Source organism: Mytilus trossulus, chromosome 7 (genome assembly GCF_036588685.1).
Source record: "Mytilus trossulus isolate FHL-02 chromosome 7, PNRI_Mtr1.1.1.hap1, whole genome shotgun sequence".
In the NCBI taxonomy this organism is placed as follows: Eukaryota; Metazoa; Mollusca; class Bivalvia; order Mytilida; family Mytilidae; genus Mytilus; species Mytilus trossulus.
In genome coordinates, this window is record NC_086379.1 from 48079095 (window position 1) to 48094850 (window position 15756).

Below are 15756 nucleotides of genomic sequence, written 5' to 3' on the forward strand. Positions count from 1 at the left end.
CTTGGTCTTGTAAATAAATGAATTATAAGAATATTGTATTTCAGAATCGTTGAAATCAGGATTGGAAATGCAGATATAATCAAAATGGGAATATTACAAAGTGCGAAATCTTCAATTCTACTCAGTGCTTTAAAATGATTGATTTCTTTTTTTGGGTGACCCCCCCTTTTCGGTAAGTACCAGAAAATAATAATCTTTTCTTTACCAAGAAGAATTGTGAAAACAAATTGCAATTTGGTCAGAACTTTAAATAAGTTGCAATAGGTCACAGACAGCAACACTTACAGCCAAGTCACAGTAAACGTATTAACGTCACGGCACCCAAATTGCACCGAGTACCCAAATTGCACTTATTCAACATAAACAGCTGTTAGAAATTCTTAATAGTTTTCTTTGAGACTAAACAATTTGAATTTGTATTTTGATTAATTGACGTTATACACGTCTTACAAACTAGGTGCACATATTCAAACTTAACATCCACTAAACGTTCACAGGACCGTTCACAGTTCTTATAAGAAAATATTTGTCAATAGGTTGATGAAAACAAAATGTTAATGTGTCAAAAACTAAGACAATGTTTATAGGTTCAAACCAAAAACTGTCTGTGATGTGTAATGACACATTAAATGTATTCATAATTGTATCCATTAATGAATTTAAGCATGGATGCAATTTGGGTATACTTCTCATTACGGAGTCATGGATAGTTTGGAGGTCGATTCAAACCATTTTTCTATGACTCAATAGGGATTTAAAATCAAGTTGGTGTACCTATATAAGACCTATATAACAAGGAAGGATACGGTTACAAAATAAACACAGAATGATTTTTTTGTCTTTATCATAAAAAAACGTACTAGGTGAAAAAAAAATGTCAAAATGTTTGCAATTTGGGAACTATGACGTTATAGATTTTAAGAGCGAACAAAAAATACGAAAAACCCGCATGTCCACCGGCAACAAATTAGCTGGAAAATACAAATACGAATTTTTATTTGTAAGATGAAAATTAGTTCGCGTTTAAGTGAAGGAAAAATAATTAAATATAAAAAAACCTTTCTTATCAACATTATGCTACTTTAAGTCGTCTTCCACGCAGCACCACTTTAAAAAAAGTCTTTCAATTGAACAAACAATGACGTTACGACTCAATCAGCTGAAAGTGACGGTGACAGGCACTATGATCATGACATTTGTACTAATAAACTGAATTCGCGTTGTTCTGTTATCCATTGGTAGCATTTATAAACGGTAACAATTAAGAAAGAAAGATCCGAGTAAACTCTTTCTCATACATCATACATAAAGAATGAACAGGTGAGGAGTGTGACAACAATCGGGATCACTTGAATTCCAAACACAGTAAGACCTATATTGACAAGATTAGCACAAAAGCAAGACTTGGTGTATACAAATGGGCAATGTAAGGAAGAAGTCAACGAAAGACAGACCCCACGATTAAAAAATAACTCTAGGAAGATACTAAACTTACCAGAAAAAATACACACAAAAAGCTAGCAAAGACATAACGAAATGGTGTCCACAAACTATTATAAGGAAAACTACAGGTTGAACATACATTGAATTATATGATCGCAACCGGATTTTTTATGCATAGAACTACGACACACATTAATTTAAAAATGTAACACGCACATAAACGAACTATAATATAACAATTACCATTCCCCTGACTTGATTAACCCTGATATTTACAAAATAATTGCATGTCACGGATCAACTGCAAATACAGACTAGAACCATATTTTAATTTATTTTTCATATTTATCATTGATGAAAAAATACTAATTCAAAGACTGATTTATTTTAATCTCTTAAATATAGATTCAAAAGGGCATATTTAAACTGCTCCAAAAGAATAATTCTGTTATGTCACCCATTGCTTGGTTCCCATATATATAAAAAAAAAAAAGATAAATTTAAAGCATATCGTTTGGAGTGTGATATTTTATTAGAAAATGTTCAAGAATAATTATTTGAAGCGGATTAAGGGGATCAAAGGTCATCTTCTTGAGCTTCTTGTACGATACATGCATATATATACTTTTTACAAGTAAAAAGTATATCAAAGGTACCGAACTCCGAGGTCAATTCAAAACGGACAGTCCGTAATCAAATGACAAAATCAAAAACTCAAACACATAAAACGAACGGATAACAGAGTCATAACAACTGCCATATTCCTTCCATCTGATGAGTTAAGCCTTTTTCAACTGATTTTTATAGTTCGTTTTTATTTTGTACTGTTATACCACTGTCCAAGGTAATAATTAGGGGAGGGTTGGGATCCCGCTAACATGTTTATCTGCGCCACATTATGTATGTATGTATGTATGTGCCTGTCCCAAGTCAGGAGTCTGTAATTCAGTGGTTGTCGTTTGTTTATGTGTTATATATTTGTTTTTCGTTCATTGTTTTACATAAATAAGGCTGTTAGTTTTCTCGTTTGAATTGTTTTACATTGTCATTTCGTTCTTTTTATAGCTGACTATATATGTGGTATGGGCTTTGCACATTGTGGAGGCCGTATGGTGACCTATATATTGTTGATTTCTGTGTCATTTTGGTCTCTTGTGGACAGTTGTCTCATTGGCAATCCTACCACATCTTCTTTTTAAATTGTTAAAGACATTTTTCGATGTAGAAAATGGTGAATTATATTAAACCTGGTTTTATAGCTAGCATAACCTCTCACTTGTATATGTTATAACAATCGCATAAAATTCCATTTTACTGACAACGACTGGTGAACAAAACAACACACCAAAAGGTTGGCTTGCTAATAATGATGTTACCGTTTGGGGAAAAATCTGTTATTTACAAGTTTTACCACGCTAAAAACTGGTTTTTTTTGCGTTTTTGCGCCTGTCCCAAGTCAGGAGCCTCTGGCCTTTGTTAGTCTTGTATTATTTTAATTTTAGTTTCTTGTGTACAATTTGGAAATTAGTATGGCGTTCACTATCACTGAACTAGTATATATTTGTTTAGGGGCCAGCTGAAGGACGCCTCCGGGTGCGGTAATTTCTCGCTACATTGAAGACCTGTTGGTGACCTTCTGCTGTTGTGTTTTTTTATTTGGTCGGGTTGTTGTCTCTTTGACACATTCCCCATTTCCATTCTCAATTTTACTTTGTATGAATATTTTATCATTTTATTAATAATACTGATCTATACATTCCTCTTCATGTTATTTATAATCATAATTAAAATTTTGCAATCAGGACAAGCTATTTTCAACATCTGAATCTATAGTCATGTTTTCAGTCCCACTCTTTGGTTTTATTCCACCACACTCGACTCCTTTGCATAACAGAAAATGTTCAACATGTTTATGAATTTTACTTCTCATTTGCAGAATTTCACGTCTTTCATTTAAAGTACACATCCTTGTAAATATTTTCGGAACGAGGCATACAAAAGTTGTGGTTGCAGTTTGCGTTACTACAGAAAGCTGCTGAAATCCATCAAATCGCGTTAAAATGCCAACCGAAATGTACAAACATAAGAATATGGTAGTTATTTTAAGAAACGATTTCAAAATTTCAACTCTTTTTGGTTTTTGAGCGTCAACTACGAACATGTATAACTCCAGCGGTATTCTCGCTCCTTCAATGTCCTTTATGTGGAGTATAATTGAGCAATCCTCTTCAAGTTGACAGTTTAATCGTTTACACACTTTCTTTGTCTGGTTGAAGAGTTGTTCGTACGTTTCATTTATGGAATTGGTGCTATCGTACAAGTACATTGTTACAGTAATAGAAAAGATAAGATATCCTTCTGTGTAACTTGGATTTGCGAAAAGACCCGTATATGTAAATATTGCAACTCTCGCCAAGAAAATGAAGCTATCAATAAAAATAATCGAAAACATATAAACAGTAAAAGTTAACAGAACAATACAAACAGGTAAAACAACAAACATAGCAGAGTACCCTATCTTTTTGTTTTTTAACCAATCATAAACGTTCCTGGAATAAGCTCGATAGACTAGTCCAATAGCAAAAACAGTTGGAAAGCCATAACACATTAATGTAAATAGCAATTCGAAGAAGCAAAAAGCAAGATAAGGAAAAACGAAAGCTATCACTTTGAGACAATTAAGAACTATATTGTCTCCAATTAATTTTTCCGCAATATGTTTGAATCGGCCAACTTGAAGTGAAATTGCGTATTTCCAAAACCTCGGATTGAGAAGTGAAAATATGTTTGCAAGCATAGTTTTCTGAATCTTTGCGTACCCGTCTTCTCGAAAAGTCAGAATCCTGCGTGAACCAAAAAACTCTCGTAGTTTTAAATCGATTGTCACAACAAATCTGGGTTTATTTGTTTTCTCTGGTAAACCCACTTGAAGAAAGTCTGAGAAGCATTTCGGAGAGCAGACCAAAACAACAAAACACAGCAAATATGCTCCAAGTGCAACATACGGACCGCCGAGAAGTATGAGAAAGTTATGTTTGCTCAGTTGGTAACCAGCTATCATTGATAGAAAATTCATAGGCGCTCCCTGTTTAACACTTTCTATTATGAATGCGCGGTCGTATTGAAAATGAACAAACACTTTTATAAATATAATCGAAACACTCAAAGCAGCGATAATAAAACGCAGTACTCGAGATGTCAGAACCGGATAAAGACGACAACACTTTCTTAGCGGCATGACACAAATTGAAAACAGAGTAACTGGATTATGGTGAATCCAATTTTCCTTTTCTTTTGAATTTTTGTAAATGTTTCCTGACATATTTTTATATTGTTGTTTACGTGTACTTGGAATTTGTTGAAAGTTTTTGCTACTATTCCCAGTTATCAACGGTAGGTGTTTGTACAACACAGAAAGAAGAGAAAATAGCATTAACGCAAAGTATAAATACAATATGAAGCCGATTACAAATGGGCACACCCACCATACGCCATCAAACACATAGAAATGTCCAGGACAGCGGATAGTAAATCCATGTATGTTAACGTCATACGTATGTTTGCAGCATCTATAACCAATCGTCTCTATTGGACAAATGACATGAAGGCAGAGCTGATATAAAAAGTAATTTTCGACGAATATTCTTTCTTTATAACACCAGTAACTATAATTATATTCATCTTTAGTCAATGCAAGATCATTGGTAAAATTATCAAAAGCCATTGCCAGGCGCATTGTTGTATTTTTGGCACCAATTACTAAATCACATTTACCTTGGACGGTTAGGTTCATGTGAAGTGGTATTGAAGTGTGTGCTTTCAACATGCCAATTGAGAGCGTTCCATATTCTGGTGGCCAGGTTAGATACTGCCGCCCACCGTAGTTCCCCTCAACTCCACGAAATGTCCAAATCCAATCCATGGGTTGTATCACACACCTGGTATAATGAATTTCCGTCTGCGATGACAAGTTCAGAAACCTTAGATGGATTGGCACAAACTTGAATTTATATTTCATAACTTTATAGGTAAAGTATTGTTTACTACTTGGTGTAAAAGAAATGATGCATTCTTCATCCAAAGCATTTCTGTCTTCATACGGTCTTAATTCCTGGTAACGACTGCATGGTATGCCTTCAGAAGAATTGGCAATGGTCGACGAATTTCCAGAATCGGTAAAATGTGACAGAAAAACTTTCGATTGTTGAGAGTGACAGTAGCACAATCCTAGCACAGAATATATCAACAATAACAAATAGTTCATTTTCTCTGGCATTGCGATCATATACATCAAAGAAATGTACAATGTGGTAAATATGCAGCGTAAATCTTTTCAAATCGGAATTTCCATCTGTTATTTTTTGGAAGTGTATTTAAATTTTCCGTACATTTAAATCGGTTGTGTTATGTCACATGAGGAAGTTTTTAAATACACCGATACTGAAAGTTCAAAATAAATGACCTTAACATTTTGTGCATTCAACATGTTGTTAAGATATTTGTTAGGTTTTTTGTTAGTTGTATACTATTCAACTTACTAATGCATTAGGATATTTTGTTATATATAAATAGAAAACCAGTTTCATAATTCCTTTTGTTTTAGTAGAATTAAATATGAATAACAAAACGAAGTGCTTTATTTGGTGTAAGTTCAAAAGGAAACCATAGAACTTTGGTGACTATTAGTAATTTCATATACTAGTACATTTAAAGAAAGCACATCGTTTTCAATTCTAATGACCTGCCGTCTTAGCTCATCGGCACGAGTTACATTGACACAATTCAAATGGTCAAATTCGGTCCATTCAACACGAAAGTTGGACTTCACTGGTTTTGTAACTACAGCTATAAATCTACATTGTAAAGAAAACGAGAAAAACACATGTAGGAATAAGTTTTAAACATTGTCAGATTAATTGAGTTCCAGATTTATAAAGTGTTTTAACGGACTTCTGAAGGAATGGATATACCAGGCTTATATTCAAAATATTACATATCCTCATTATCCTGCATCAAAAAAATAAATAAATACAAAGCATTGATAACGATTCAAAAGAGGAGCGAAAGATACCAAAAGGACATTCAAACTCATAAGTAGAAAATAAACTGACCACGCCATAGCTACAAACAAGAATACACAAAACATAACACAAAAAAGAGGCTTGACGACACGAGATTTTAAGAAGAGAACGTTAATGCATCGGCAAACTTTCCGCATACAATAGATGCATATTTAGGAAGTTATGAACATTAGATAAAGAAAATTGAATAAGTACAAAAAAATTGATAACGGTTAAGTGATTGCAAGTATCATCACGAGACTATAGGAAGCCAGCAATTCACCGATTGTATAATTTCCGCATATAATAGATGCATTTAGGAAGTACGTGTATATTAAATATATAGCTAAATTTTAAAGTAAGCGTGAGAAGTCCTCTAAATATATGAAACTCGACCTGGTTTCGGGATTTAAATGACGATTGGAAAATCCATTACAATTCAAATGGCATGGCCTTTGACACAAAAATAGATATACACAGGTGAGGGACAGGTATTTTGTCAACATATTACTGGGACATTTGAAGAAAATCAAATTGAAGTATGGAAGTAGGACTAGTTTGTGTCATTCTGTTTGTATTTTATAATACAACATTAAGTGAAAGCATATCAAATTTAGATTCTCACAGAAAGGATAGATTTTGTCATACAAACGTAGCGAAATCTTCGAACATTAGATGCAGTGGCTACACTGATGTTCGGCCATACGATGATCAAAAGAAACTGGACAAAGACTGTTCTTTTCATTTTACTCCGGAAAGTAAGCAATATTTTACATATAAAGTGACAAAATTCAAGTACAGGTTTGTGAACTTACATTTTCAGTTCTGTAATCATTCGTCGAAGATTAATTACACGAAATGTGTAATTCAACCATTAGAATGGGTTTGGACATTCGATGGGTTTGAAGGAGGAGAACAGTATCTTGATTGGCCAGCAGAATATGAAACTCTCTCCATGGGAATGCTAAAAAAGTACACTTCATATCCACTATGGCTTAACGTAACCGTTAAAGGTAATTGTAGAATAGCTATTGGACAGAAAAATACAACGGAAAGATTTGCCTTGGCGTTTGCTGACCTTTACCATGACCTAGCCAAGATGCATGACCAGTACAACTATAGCTACTGGTGTTTCAAAACTAGAATTTTCATCGAAAGCCTATTTTTGTACAAATTATGCAAACAAGTCATCTGTCCTGTTGAAACTATAGGATATAAATGTTGCAAACAGATTTTTGATGTTAATACCAAGAAAATGACAATTATTTGTCCTGGCGAATCATTCAAATTTGGAAGTGTTTGGTGGATCTGTCCATTTGTGATTGGTGTTGTGCTTTATCTATATTTCGGAATAGTACTCGCATGGGTTTTGGCATATATTTATAAACATCTAGATGCTAATGGAGTAGACAATATATTTATGCTTCTTAGACCAGCCGTCGATCAACATACGAAATGTAATCCGACTGAATCAACACCACTGCTCCAGGAATCGGGACCACTTGAAATATTATGGATAAACCATAACCCAATCACTGTACTTTCAATAATTGCAAGTCCGATCAGACGATGCTGTTTGATTCATCCAATCACAACCTCGCGAATAATTCGATGTTTATTAGCAGTGGCGAGTCTTCTTGTTATTTTTCTAAAAGTTTCGGTTCACTTGATATACCACCGAGAATTTATCATCGAAAGTGTCAAACAAGGCGCCCCAAGGGATTTCTTATCAATGATAGCTGGATACCATCGAAGTAAAGACAATTTTCTAATATTTCTAGGAGGACCATTTGTTGCGTTAGGTGCGTATATCGGATGCTTGATCATCTTCATTACTGTACCACGTGATCTTGGAGAAACACTGGTAAGCGGACTTCCGGTAAATAATTCGGAACCATCGTCGCCTTTGACTATGAATTTAAGATTAAGAGAAAGGTTTGGAACTAGACGTGTGTTATGTAATAGCCAAGGAGGATATACAAAGATTCACCAAACAATGCTAGCTAATATTTTTTCATTATTGAATCCATGCTTTTGGGGATATCTTTTAAATTTACAACTAGGCAGATTTCAGTATTTCACAAACCGCATTCACCGTGGTATTTTTACTTACTTGTTTTTAATTATAGTAGGTATATTTTATTTCTTTGCTTGTTTAATTGAACTTTTGATAACTATTGCAGTTTTTGGTTTTCCTACAATTTTTGGGATATTGATCGTATTCAAAGCGTACACAAGAAACTTGATAGCTTTGCTAGGCGACAAAGGTTCGATAGGGAAATGCTTGGTTGTTTTTATTTTACCTTGCATATTTGTGATGTTAATGATAACTTTTTACATGTTTTCTATTATATTTGTTGACAGTTTTATATTTATCGCAAAAGTTGCTATTTTTACATATACAGGGCTATTTGTAAACCCAAGTTATACAGAGGGATGGGTGATATTCGGAATAACAATTGTTATGTACATATACGACAGTATTCATTCAGTAAATGATACATATGAAGAACTTTTTGTACAAACCAAAAAAGTTTGTAAACGAAAAGGGAAGAAGCTGGGTATTATGCAACATTTGTACAAAAAAGAAGTTGAAGGTGCAAATATCCCGTTGGATCTTTATAAATACATTGTTCATACATACAAACCAATACGAGTTGAAGTGTTTGTCTCAGTTATAAAAATTAGCATCATAATATTTTGTTTATATATTTCGTTGGGTATTTTAGTCAATTTTGATGGTTTTCAAGAATTGAATGTTGTCACGCAAACTGCAACAACACTATTTGTCAGTTTCATTCCAAAACTTTTAAAACGAATGTGCTCTTTGAATGAGAGAAGAAAAATTCTAAGAATGAGAAGAAAGATAGACGAGATTGTAGAAAGTCATTTGATTTACAGAGGGATTAATATGGTGGAAGAAAATATTGCGTAACAGGTTTTTGAATCTTGACCTTAAATATTACGCATGATATACATGTTCGTCTAGCAAAAAGAAGAGTAACTGATTTAAAACTTATGTGTTAGGCCAATAAAAAAAAGTTTGTTTCCTATTACCGTACCCTCCCTAGTGTTAAAGCAAAAAATAGCCTATCTGAAAGGTTTTTTTTATTTTTTAATAAGCACTGTTAAAGTCAGAATGTCCCTCCCGTAGACCCAATGAAAAAAAAATTGGTAAAATAAAAAATAATCTGTACCTTCCTTTACCCTTTTTTTTCCAAAGATGTAATAGGGAACACACTATTTTTGCCTTACCGTACATGTTACAATGTGATCCGACATGAACATAACATATTATGACTGTTCATACACGTTATCCGTTATCATGAAAAAGATTTTGTTGTAATGTTTTACAAATACTAGTATTAACATATTTCGGTTTTAGATTTTAAAGTATATGTACTTTATTTATCAACAGTTCATGTAAGATGACTATGTTGTTTAGGGTATCAATTACAAAAACAATATTGAAGCATATTTGAAAATGTATATTTTTTAAGATAACCACAATTGTTGTTTATTGATTCATTAAAACATTACAATTGAATTTCAGGTTTCCTTTACAATGATAGTTCAGTTTTCAAAAGTGTATTAACAAACCAAACTCCAAAGTAAATAAAAAAAAATGGGGAAGTCCATGACAACTTTATCAACAACTTAACGTAGTACGTGGTACAGGCAGTTTCCATACATACACAAAGGATATAGTTACGATACTGTTGTCAGGTCAATAAAGATTGCATATTTTGGCGTTAATATTGATTCACTTATAGGGTCTTTGCATCGGAACTAAACACATTTATTTAAAAACCAGTTGTTGGCATGACACGGGTTATGTTCTTCTCATATATGTTATGATGGTATGATACTAAACCCCTCATGGGAAGGATTGTGCCTGATATTCATATGATGAAGACATAATCTTTCAATCGGTTTAATTGAAGTCTGGAGCTGGCATGTCAGTTAACTGCTAGTAGTCTGGTGTTATTTATGTATTATTGTCATTTGTTTATTTTCTTTGGTTATATCTTCTGTCATCAGACTCGGAATTCTCTTGAACTGAATTTTAATGTGCGTATTGTTATGCGATTACTTTTCTGCATTGGCTAGATGTATAGGGGGAGGGTTGAACCCCGCCGCAATTTTGCGCCTGTCCCAGGTCAGGAGCCTCTGGCCTTTGTAAGTCTTGTATTATTTTTAGTTTTAGTTTCGTGTGTACAATTTGGAGTTTAATATGGCGTTTATTATCACTGAACTAGTATATATATTTGTTTAGGGGCCAGCTGAAGGACGCCTCCGGGTGCGGGAATTTCTCGCTGCATTGCTAACCTGTTGGTGACCTTCTGCTGTTGTCTTCTCTATGATCGGGTTGTTGTCTCTTTGACACATTCCCCATTTCCATTCTCAATTTAACATCATATCAGAATTCTACCTTTTCGAAGCTTTACACTACTATTTATTCTCCGTGCTAAATTGAAAGATCGACTTTCTCTTCTTGAACAGTGTTTATCTACAATTTTTGGAATTGTATATTCAAATTACTGTAGTAATATCAGTTAATGTTAGCTTGTGTATTTTGTACTGTTGTTTGTCTGTTTGTCGTTTTCTTTTTAAACCATGGCATTGTCAGTTTATTTTCTGGTATTTTCTCTTGTCGGAGAAGAATCCCACTGATTCAAAAAAACAAATTCGCAAAAAATTAAATCATCAAAGTGATCGTTGATCTTCAACATTTATGAAGTGAATTAGTTTTCAGAAACGGAAGGATATCAATTTTCTTTCCCTTTCTCAGCAGAAACGTAACTTCTGTCTCATCTAAATTTATACTCTACAATCGTGCATGTCCACACTAAACGGATATCATTAACAGGTCCTTTACTTACACAAAACATAACATCGCTAGAGTGTTGAGGGAGAACAACTGGAACCAACATTTCATTCGTTTTGGAATTGACAGATACGATATATGTGTCTTAACTTACTAGCTATATATTTTTGCTCTCTTGGTTAAAATATTAGAATAGTTTCCGACGTTGTTGCCTATTTTTCAATTGTGATATTTTGTCTGAATGTGGAAAGTATGTAGGGTGATGCATGTAGGGCAGGAGACGCTTCCCTTGTCAAAATGACCGACCTTGCTCGTATGGAGTCCGTTGTTATTCTGTGGTTAAAATGTTGTTTTGTACTATCTTTTATGTGTATAACTCTGTCCTAAGTTTTCTGGCGTTAATTTGTTCTGTATTCAAATGTCACTTAATGTTGTCATTTAAGCATTTAACATTGCTATATAAGCGTGAGGTTGTGGCTAGCAATTAAACCAGGTTAAAACCCATTATTTTTCTTCAAATGTTCTGTTCATTGTCAGGAACATGTCAGTTTCTATGTATGTTTGCGTTTGTTTTCGTTGCAGTTGAGTACTTCTGCTTTTCCGTTGTTTTCCTCCTATAGCTGATGTGTTTCCTCGGTTTTGGTTTGTGACCCAGATTTATTTTCGATGTTATCGATATCATGACTAGTGAACAGCAGTCTACTTCTAATGCCTTTATTGTTGTCTTTGGGTTCATGTGATTACTTTGTTATCTTGAATTTGTCGTCTTAGTTTTTTATCGATTTAATGTGATTTTAACATTTGTAAATTACTGCTGCAAAAGTTTATTGTTACAATATCATCAGATTTCAAAGCATTACTGCTAGTGGATACGATTCATATACATATGCATTGCAGTTATTTTCTGGTTGGTTTGTAATAATCTATAAAGGCATGTGTCGAAAACCTGCCTTCGTGTATCAAAATGCTTGAGATATACTTTTAGTATTATTGAGTTAATGTAGCGAGTCTTAACGTATCCAAACACGTGTAGAATTATATAGTATACGTAAATCCTTAATAATAGAACATGCCATGGCTTTTCATTATAAGAAGATTTATATTAGAAAGCACACACACACCATCATCCCTACTAATCAATCTACTTTGTTGATATGTTTCGCGCGTGCATGTTCACATTTCACAGACTTCATTAACAGCACTTTCTTACATTCTTTTAAACTAAGTTTTACTGTGAGTATTCCTGTGAATTTGGGGGAGGGTTTAGACCTCACAAAACATGTTTAACACTGCCGCATGTTTGTGCCTGTTCCTGGTATTTGTTAATCTTGTAATTTCTCTAATTTAATTTTATTTATATGTTTTAGACTTTAGTATGATTTAGGGTCTACTTTTGTTGAACTAGTTTACATTTTTGCTTTAAGGGTCAGCATAAGCCCACCTCAGGATGTTTGATTTTTCTCGCTGAATTGAAGACTAATCGGTGGTCTTCGGCTGTTTTATGGGCTTTTTGGTCGGGTTGCATCTTTGACACGTTCCCAATTATCATTCTTAATTTGAATTTTACATTCACGAATTGTATGTCCAGTACGATGAATACGTGTGTCTTAAACTCACACGCGACATAGTTCAACGGTATTAGGTATTCGATATATCTGAATAATCGAATGATTTGGAAAACGTGTGCATGTGTGTGTTGTGTTTTGGATATTGAATGGTATTTTCTAAAGGTATTAAGGTATATAAACAATCACATCGATGAACTGGTTACTGTTCCCCTTTGATTTTTTTCTGCGCACTTTCTTCAACACAATGCTGAAAATAGAAAAATCGTTCTACAAAGTCCGTCATTGTATTCTGTAGATAAAGACACACACAGTTTATCGCTGTTCAAAGGTCATAAATCGATTGAGAGAAAAAAACAATTCGGGTAACAAACTTAAACCGAAGTAAACAATATCAACTATACTGAACAACTTTGAAAACGCAACACTCATTTTGTTGATTTTTTTTTACCAAATCTTGTTTGATTCTCTTACAACTACTTTTCATGCTTATCATACTTCTTTCTCTTTACAAAAAATCTAAATCTGACTTACCTGTGGTTATTGAACATACCGAATTTTTGAAGTCGCATGAATTTCTTACAGCGAAATTTTGTACCCATGAAAGATTGTTTCAGTTTTTTTTGCTTTGTGAAACAGTTCTTTCAATCCATTGCCTCACTTAAACTAGTTAAAAATTGTTGCATCTCCATATTGCCAAGACTGAGTAATAAAAAAACTGAATCAGCCCTTAAGAATACTGCAAACAAGAAAACATAAACGTGCTGCAACCATACTGTATGACTTCAGAAACTCGTCTTACTGTCCTTCCGACAACGATACAAGTAGACAAGATTTGCTGCTGGCCATCAATGAACAGATCAACATGTAGTGACAATGAAACGTCGACAGAATTTGATTATGCAACGTTATTTGCCAGACATGTTTATGGCCGCAACGTCAACTGCTAATCAAATTGCTTAATGCCATTGCGTACAGATTCATACCATTACTGTTTCCCGTCAACTGAATTGCCAAAGAATCGACATAAGGAAAACCTTTTAAGCCCTCAAGTTCCAACCGCATAATTGCCCAAACCAATTAGTGGGTTGAACAAATGCAAAATCAGAAGGCGTTAAACAGAACCCAAAACATTTCAGACAGAAGTTGTTGACCTTTCTGACAATCATTTTGGCGTTTGTAACAGGCAGTCATCGCTTTTGACGGTGACACATTCATTCAAAAACAACAAAAAGATAATCTAGTGTTGCGTTTCTAAAGTCGGTCAGCATATAAAAGGAAAACAACGAAAAAAACAAAAACACTGGAGTGAATCAAAAACCAACGCCAAAATACATAGAAAAGGACTATTTGATAACAACAGCCATATTCCTGACATGCCGTTGGTCATTTGTAGAACAAAATGGGGGATTGAACCGGGTTTTATGGGTAGCCAAACCTCCCGCTTATATGGCAGTGTTACCAAATATTGTAAAATGACAACACTACGTGACAGGAATACAGTACAAAAAAACCCAGAGAAACGCCTATATAAATAATATAATAGTACTTAAGTAATCGTTGAATAACAACGAACATCATTTTTATCGACAACACTGGACATCACAAACAGCGACGTATTTTTGTGACGTATATATGTTGTGTACAAGTTGTCATATTGTACAAATTATAATTTGTACAGATTTTTTTGTACAATTTATTAATGTTTTATGAACACAAATGGATGATGCAAGCACACAGCCTTTTGTTTCGGATATTTCTGTCATATTTTCACAACTGCATGATTATTGTAACAGCTTATACTGATAATTGATTAAAAAAATAATATTAAAGCACAAAAAGACTCTTGATGGATTTGATTTTGGTAAAAGGAGAAAAAAATAGAATCTAAACAATTCTGGTGTTCTTATTCCCAGTTTGAGGACAAGTAGAATTTGAAGTATATTTAAATCATTAAACTGATACTTTATTTGCTGTTTATCGCAAAATCGCAAAGCCTGCACTGCCATACTTTGGTTCCTACGACGTCAGACATTTCTATAAATAAAAATTTATCAAAAACTAAAAAATTGTTTTAAAATTTACACATTTTAAATATTCTACATTCTATATATATATATATTGTCATGCATCCGATTTCACCTACATAGATGCACACGCCCGATGAAGCTAACTTGTTTAACGAAATATTGCGTGAATAATATATAAAATATAACAAGTAATTTTATAACACTCATTAGTGTGTTAAAGTTACATTCTTAGACACTTATATATATATATTTATATATATGTTGTGTACATTTCATTATTTTGTACAGGATATTACTTGTACAAATGTTATTGTACCAGTAACATGAGTAATTACTTGTACAATTTTTGTTGAGAAAAAGATAATAACTTGTACAAAACATTATCTTTGAGTTATGTTTGTTTCTTCTTTTGCTTTTAAAGTTTTATTAAAAAAAACTCCTTTCTTTGGGTTTGTAAGTCAAGGATTTTATTTTGTCGATTGTCAGGTTTTTTTTCTTTAACTTTTTTCTCTCATTTACTTATTTGCATAGTAGATATTATTCAGTGTATGTAAATTTTGTTTGTTTGTTTTTCTTTTCTTTTTTTTAAGTGTGTATTAGTATTATTTTTAAATGTTAGAAGAGTACAGACAAACGACGGACACAAAGTAACAATATCAGATAACATGACACCTTGAGCAAATCAGCTAAACAGATTGTTGCCACTTAATTAGGGACTACTGGTGCAAAGTGACAAAGTCATTAAATACAAAAATAAGATAAAACCCTTCTACAAGATGTTTTTAAACTTAAATCATAATAAAAAGGTTGCATATTTAATATCATATATT

General features: G+C 33.4%; 1 protein-coding gene across 1 annotated transcript; it reads right to left on the reverse strand.

The window, feature by feature from the left end:
• Positions 1 to 3159: 3159 nt before the first annotated feature.
• LOC134725194 (uncharacterized) lies at positions 3160 to 5846 on the reverse strand. Its single transcript, XM_063588828.1, has one exon. It carries the CDS (start codon positions 5732 to 5734, stop codon positions 3242 to 3244), a length of 2493 nt encoding a protein of 830 aa, XP_063444898.1. The 5' UTR covers positions 5735 to 5846; the 3' UTR covers positions 3160 to 3241.
• Between the last annotated feature and the right edge of the window lie 9910 nt (positions 5847 to 15756).

Bases quoted from the DNA above. Each gene is read 5' to 3' on its own strand.
- LOC134725194 (XM_063588828.1), bottom strand. From the start codon at position 5,734: ATGTATATGATCGCAATGCCAGAGAAAATGAACTATTTGTTATTGTTG.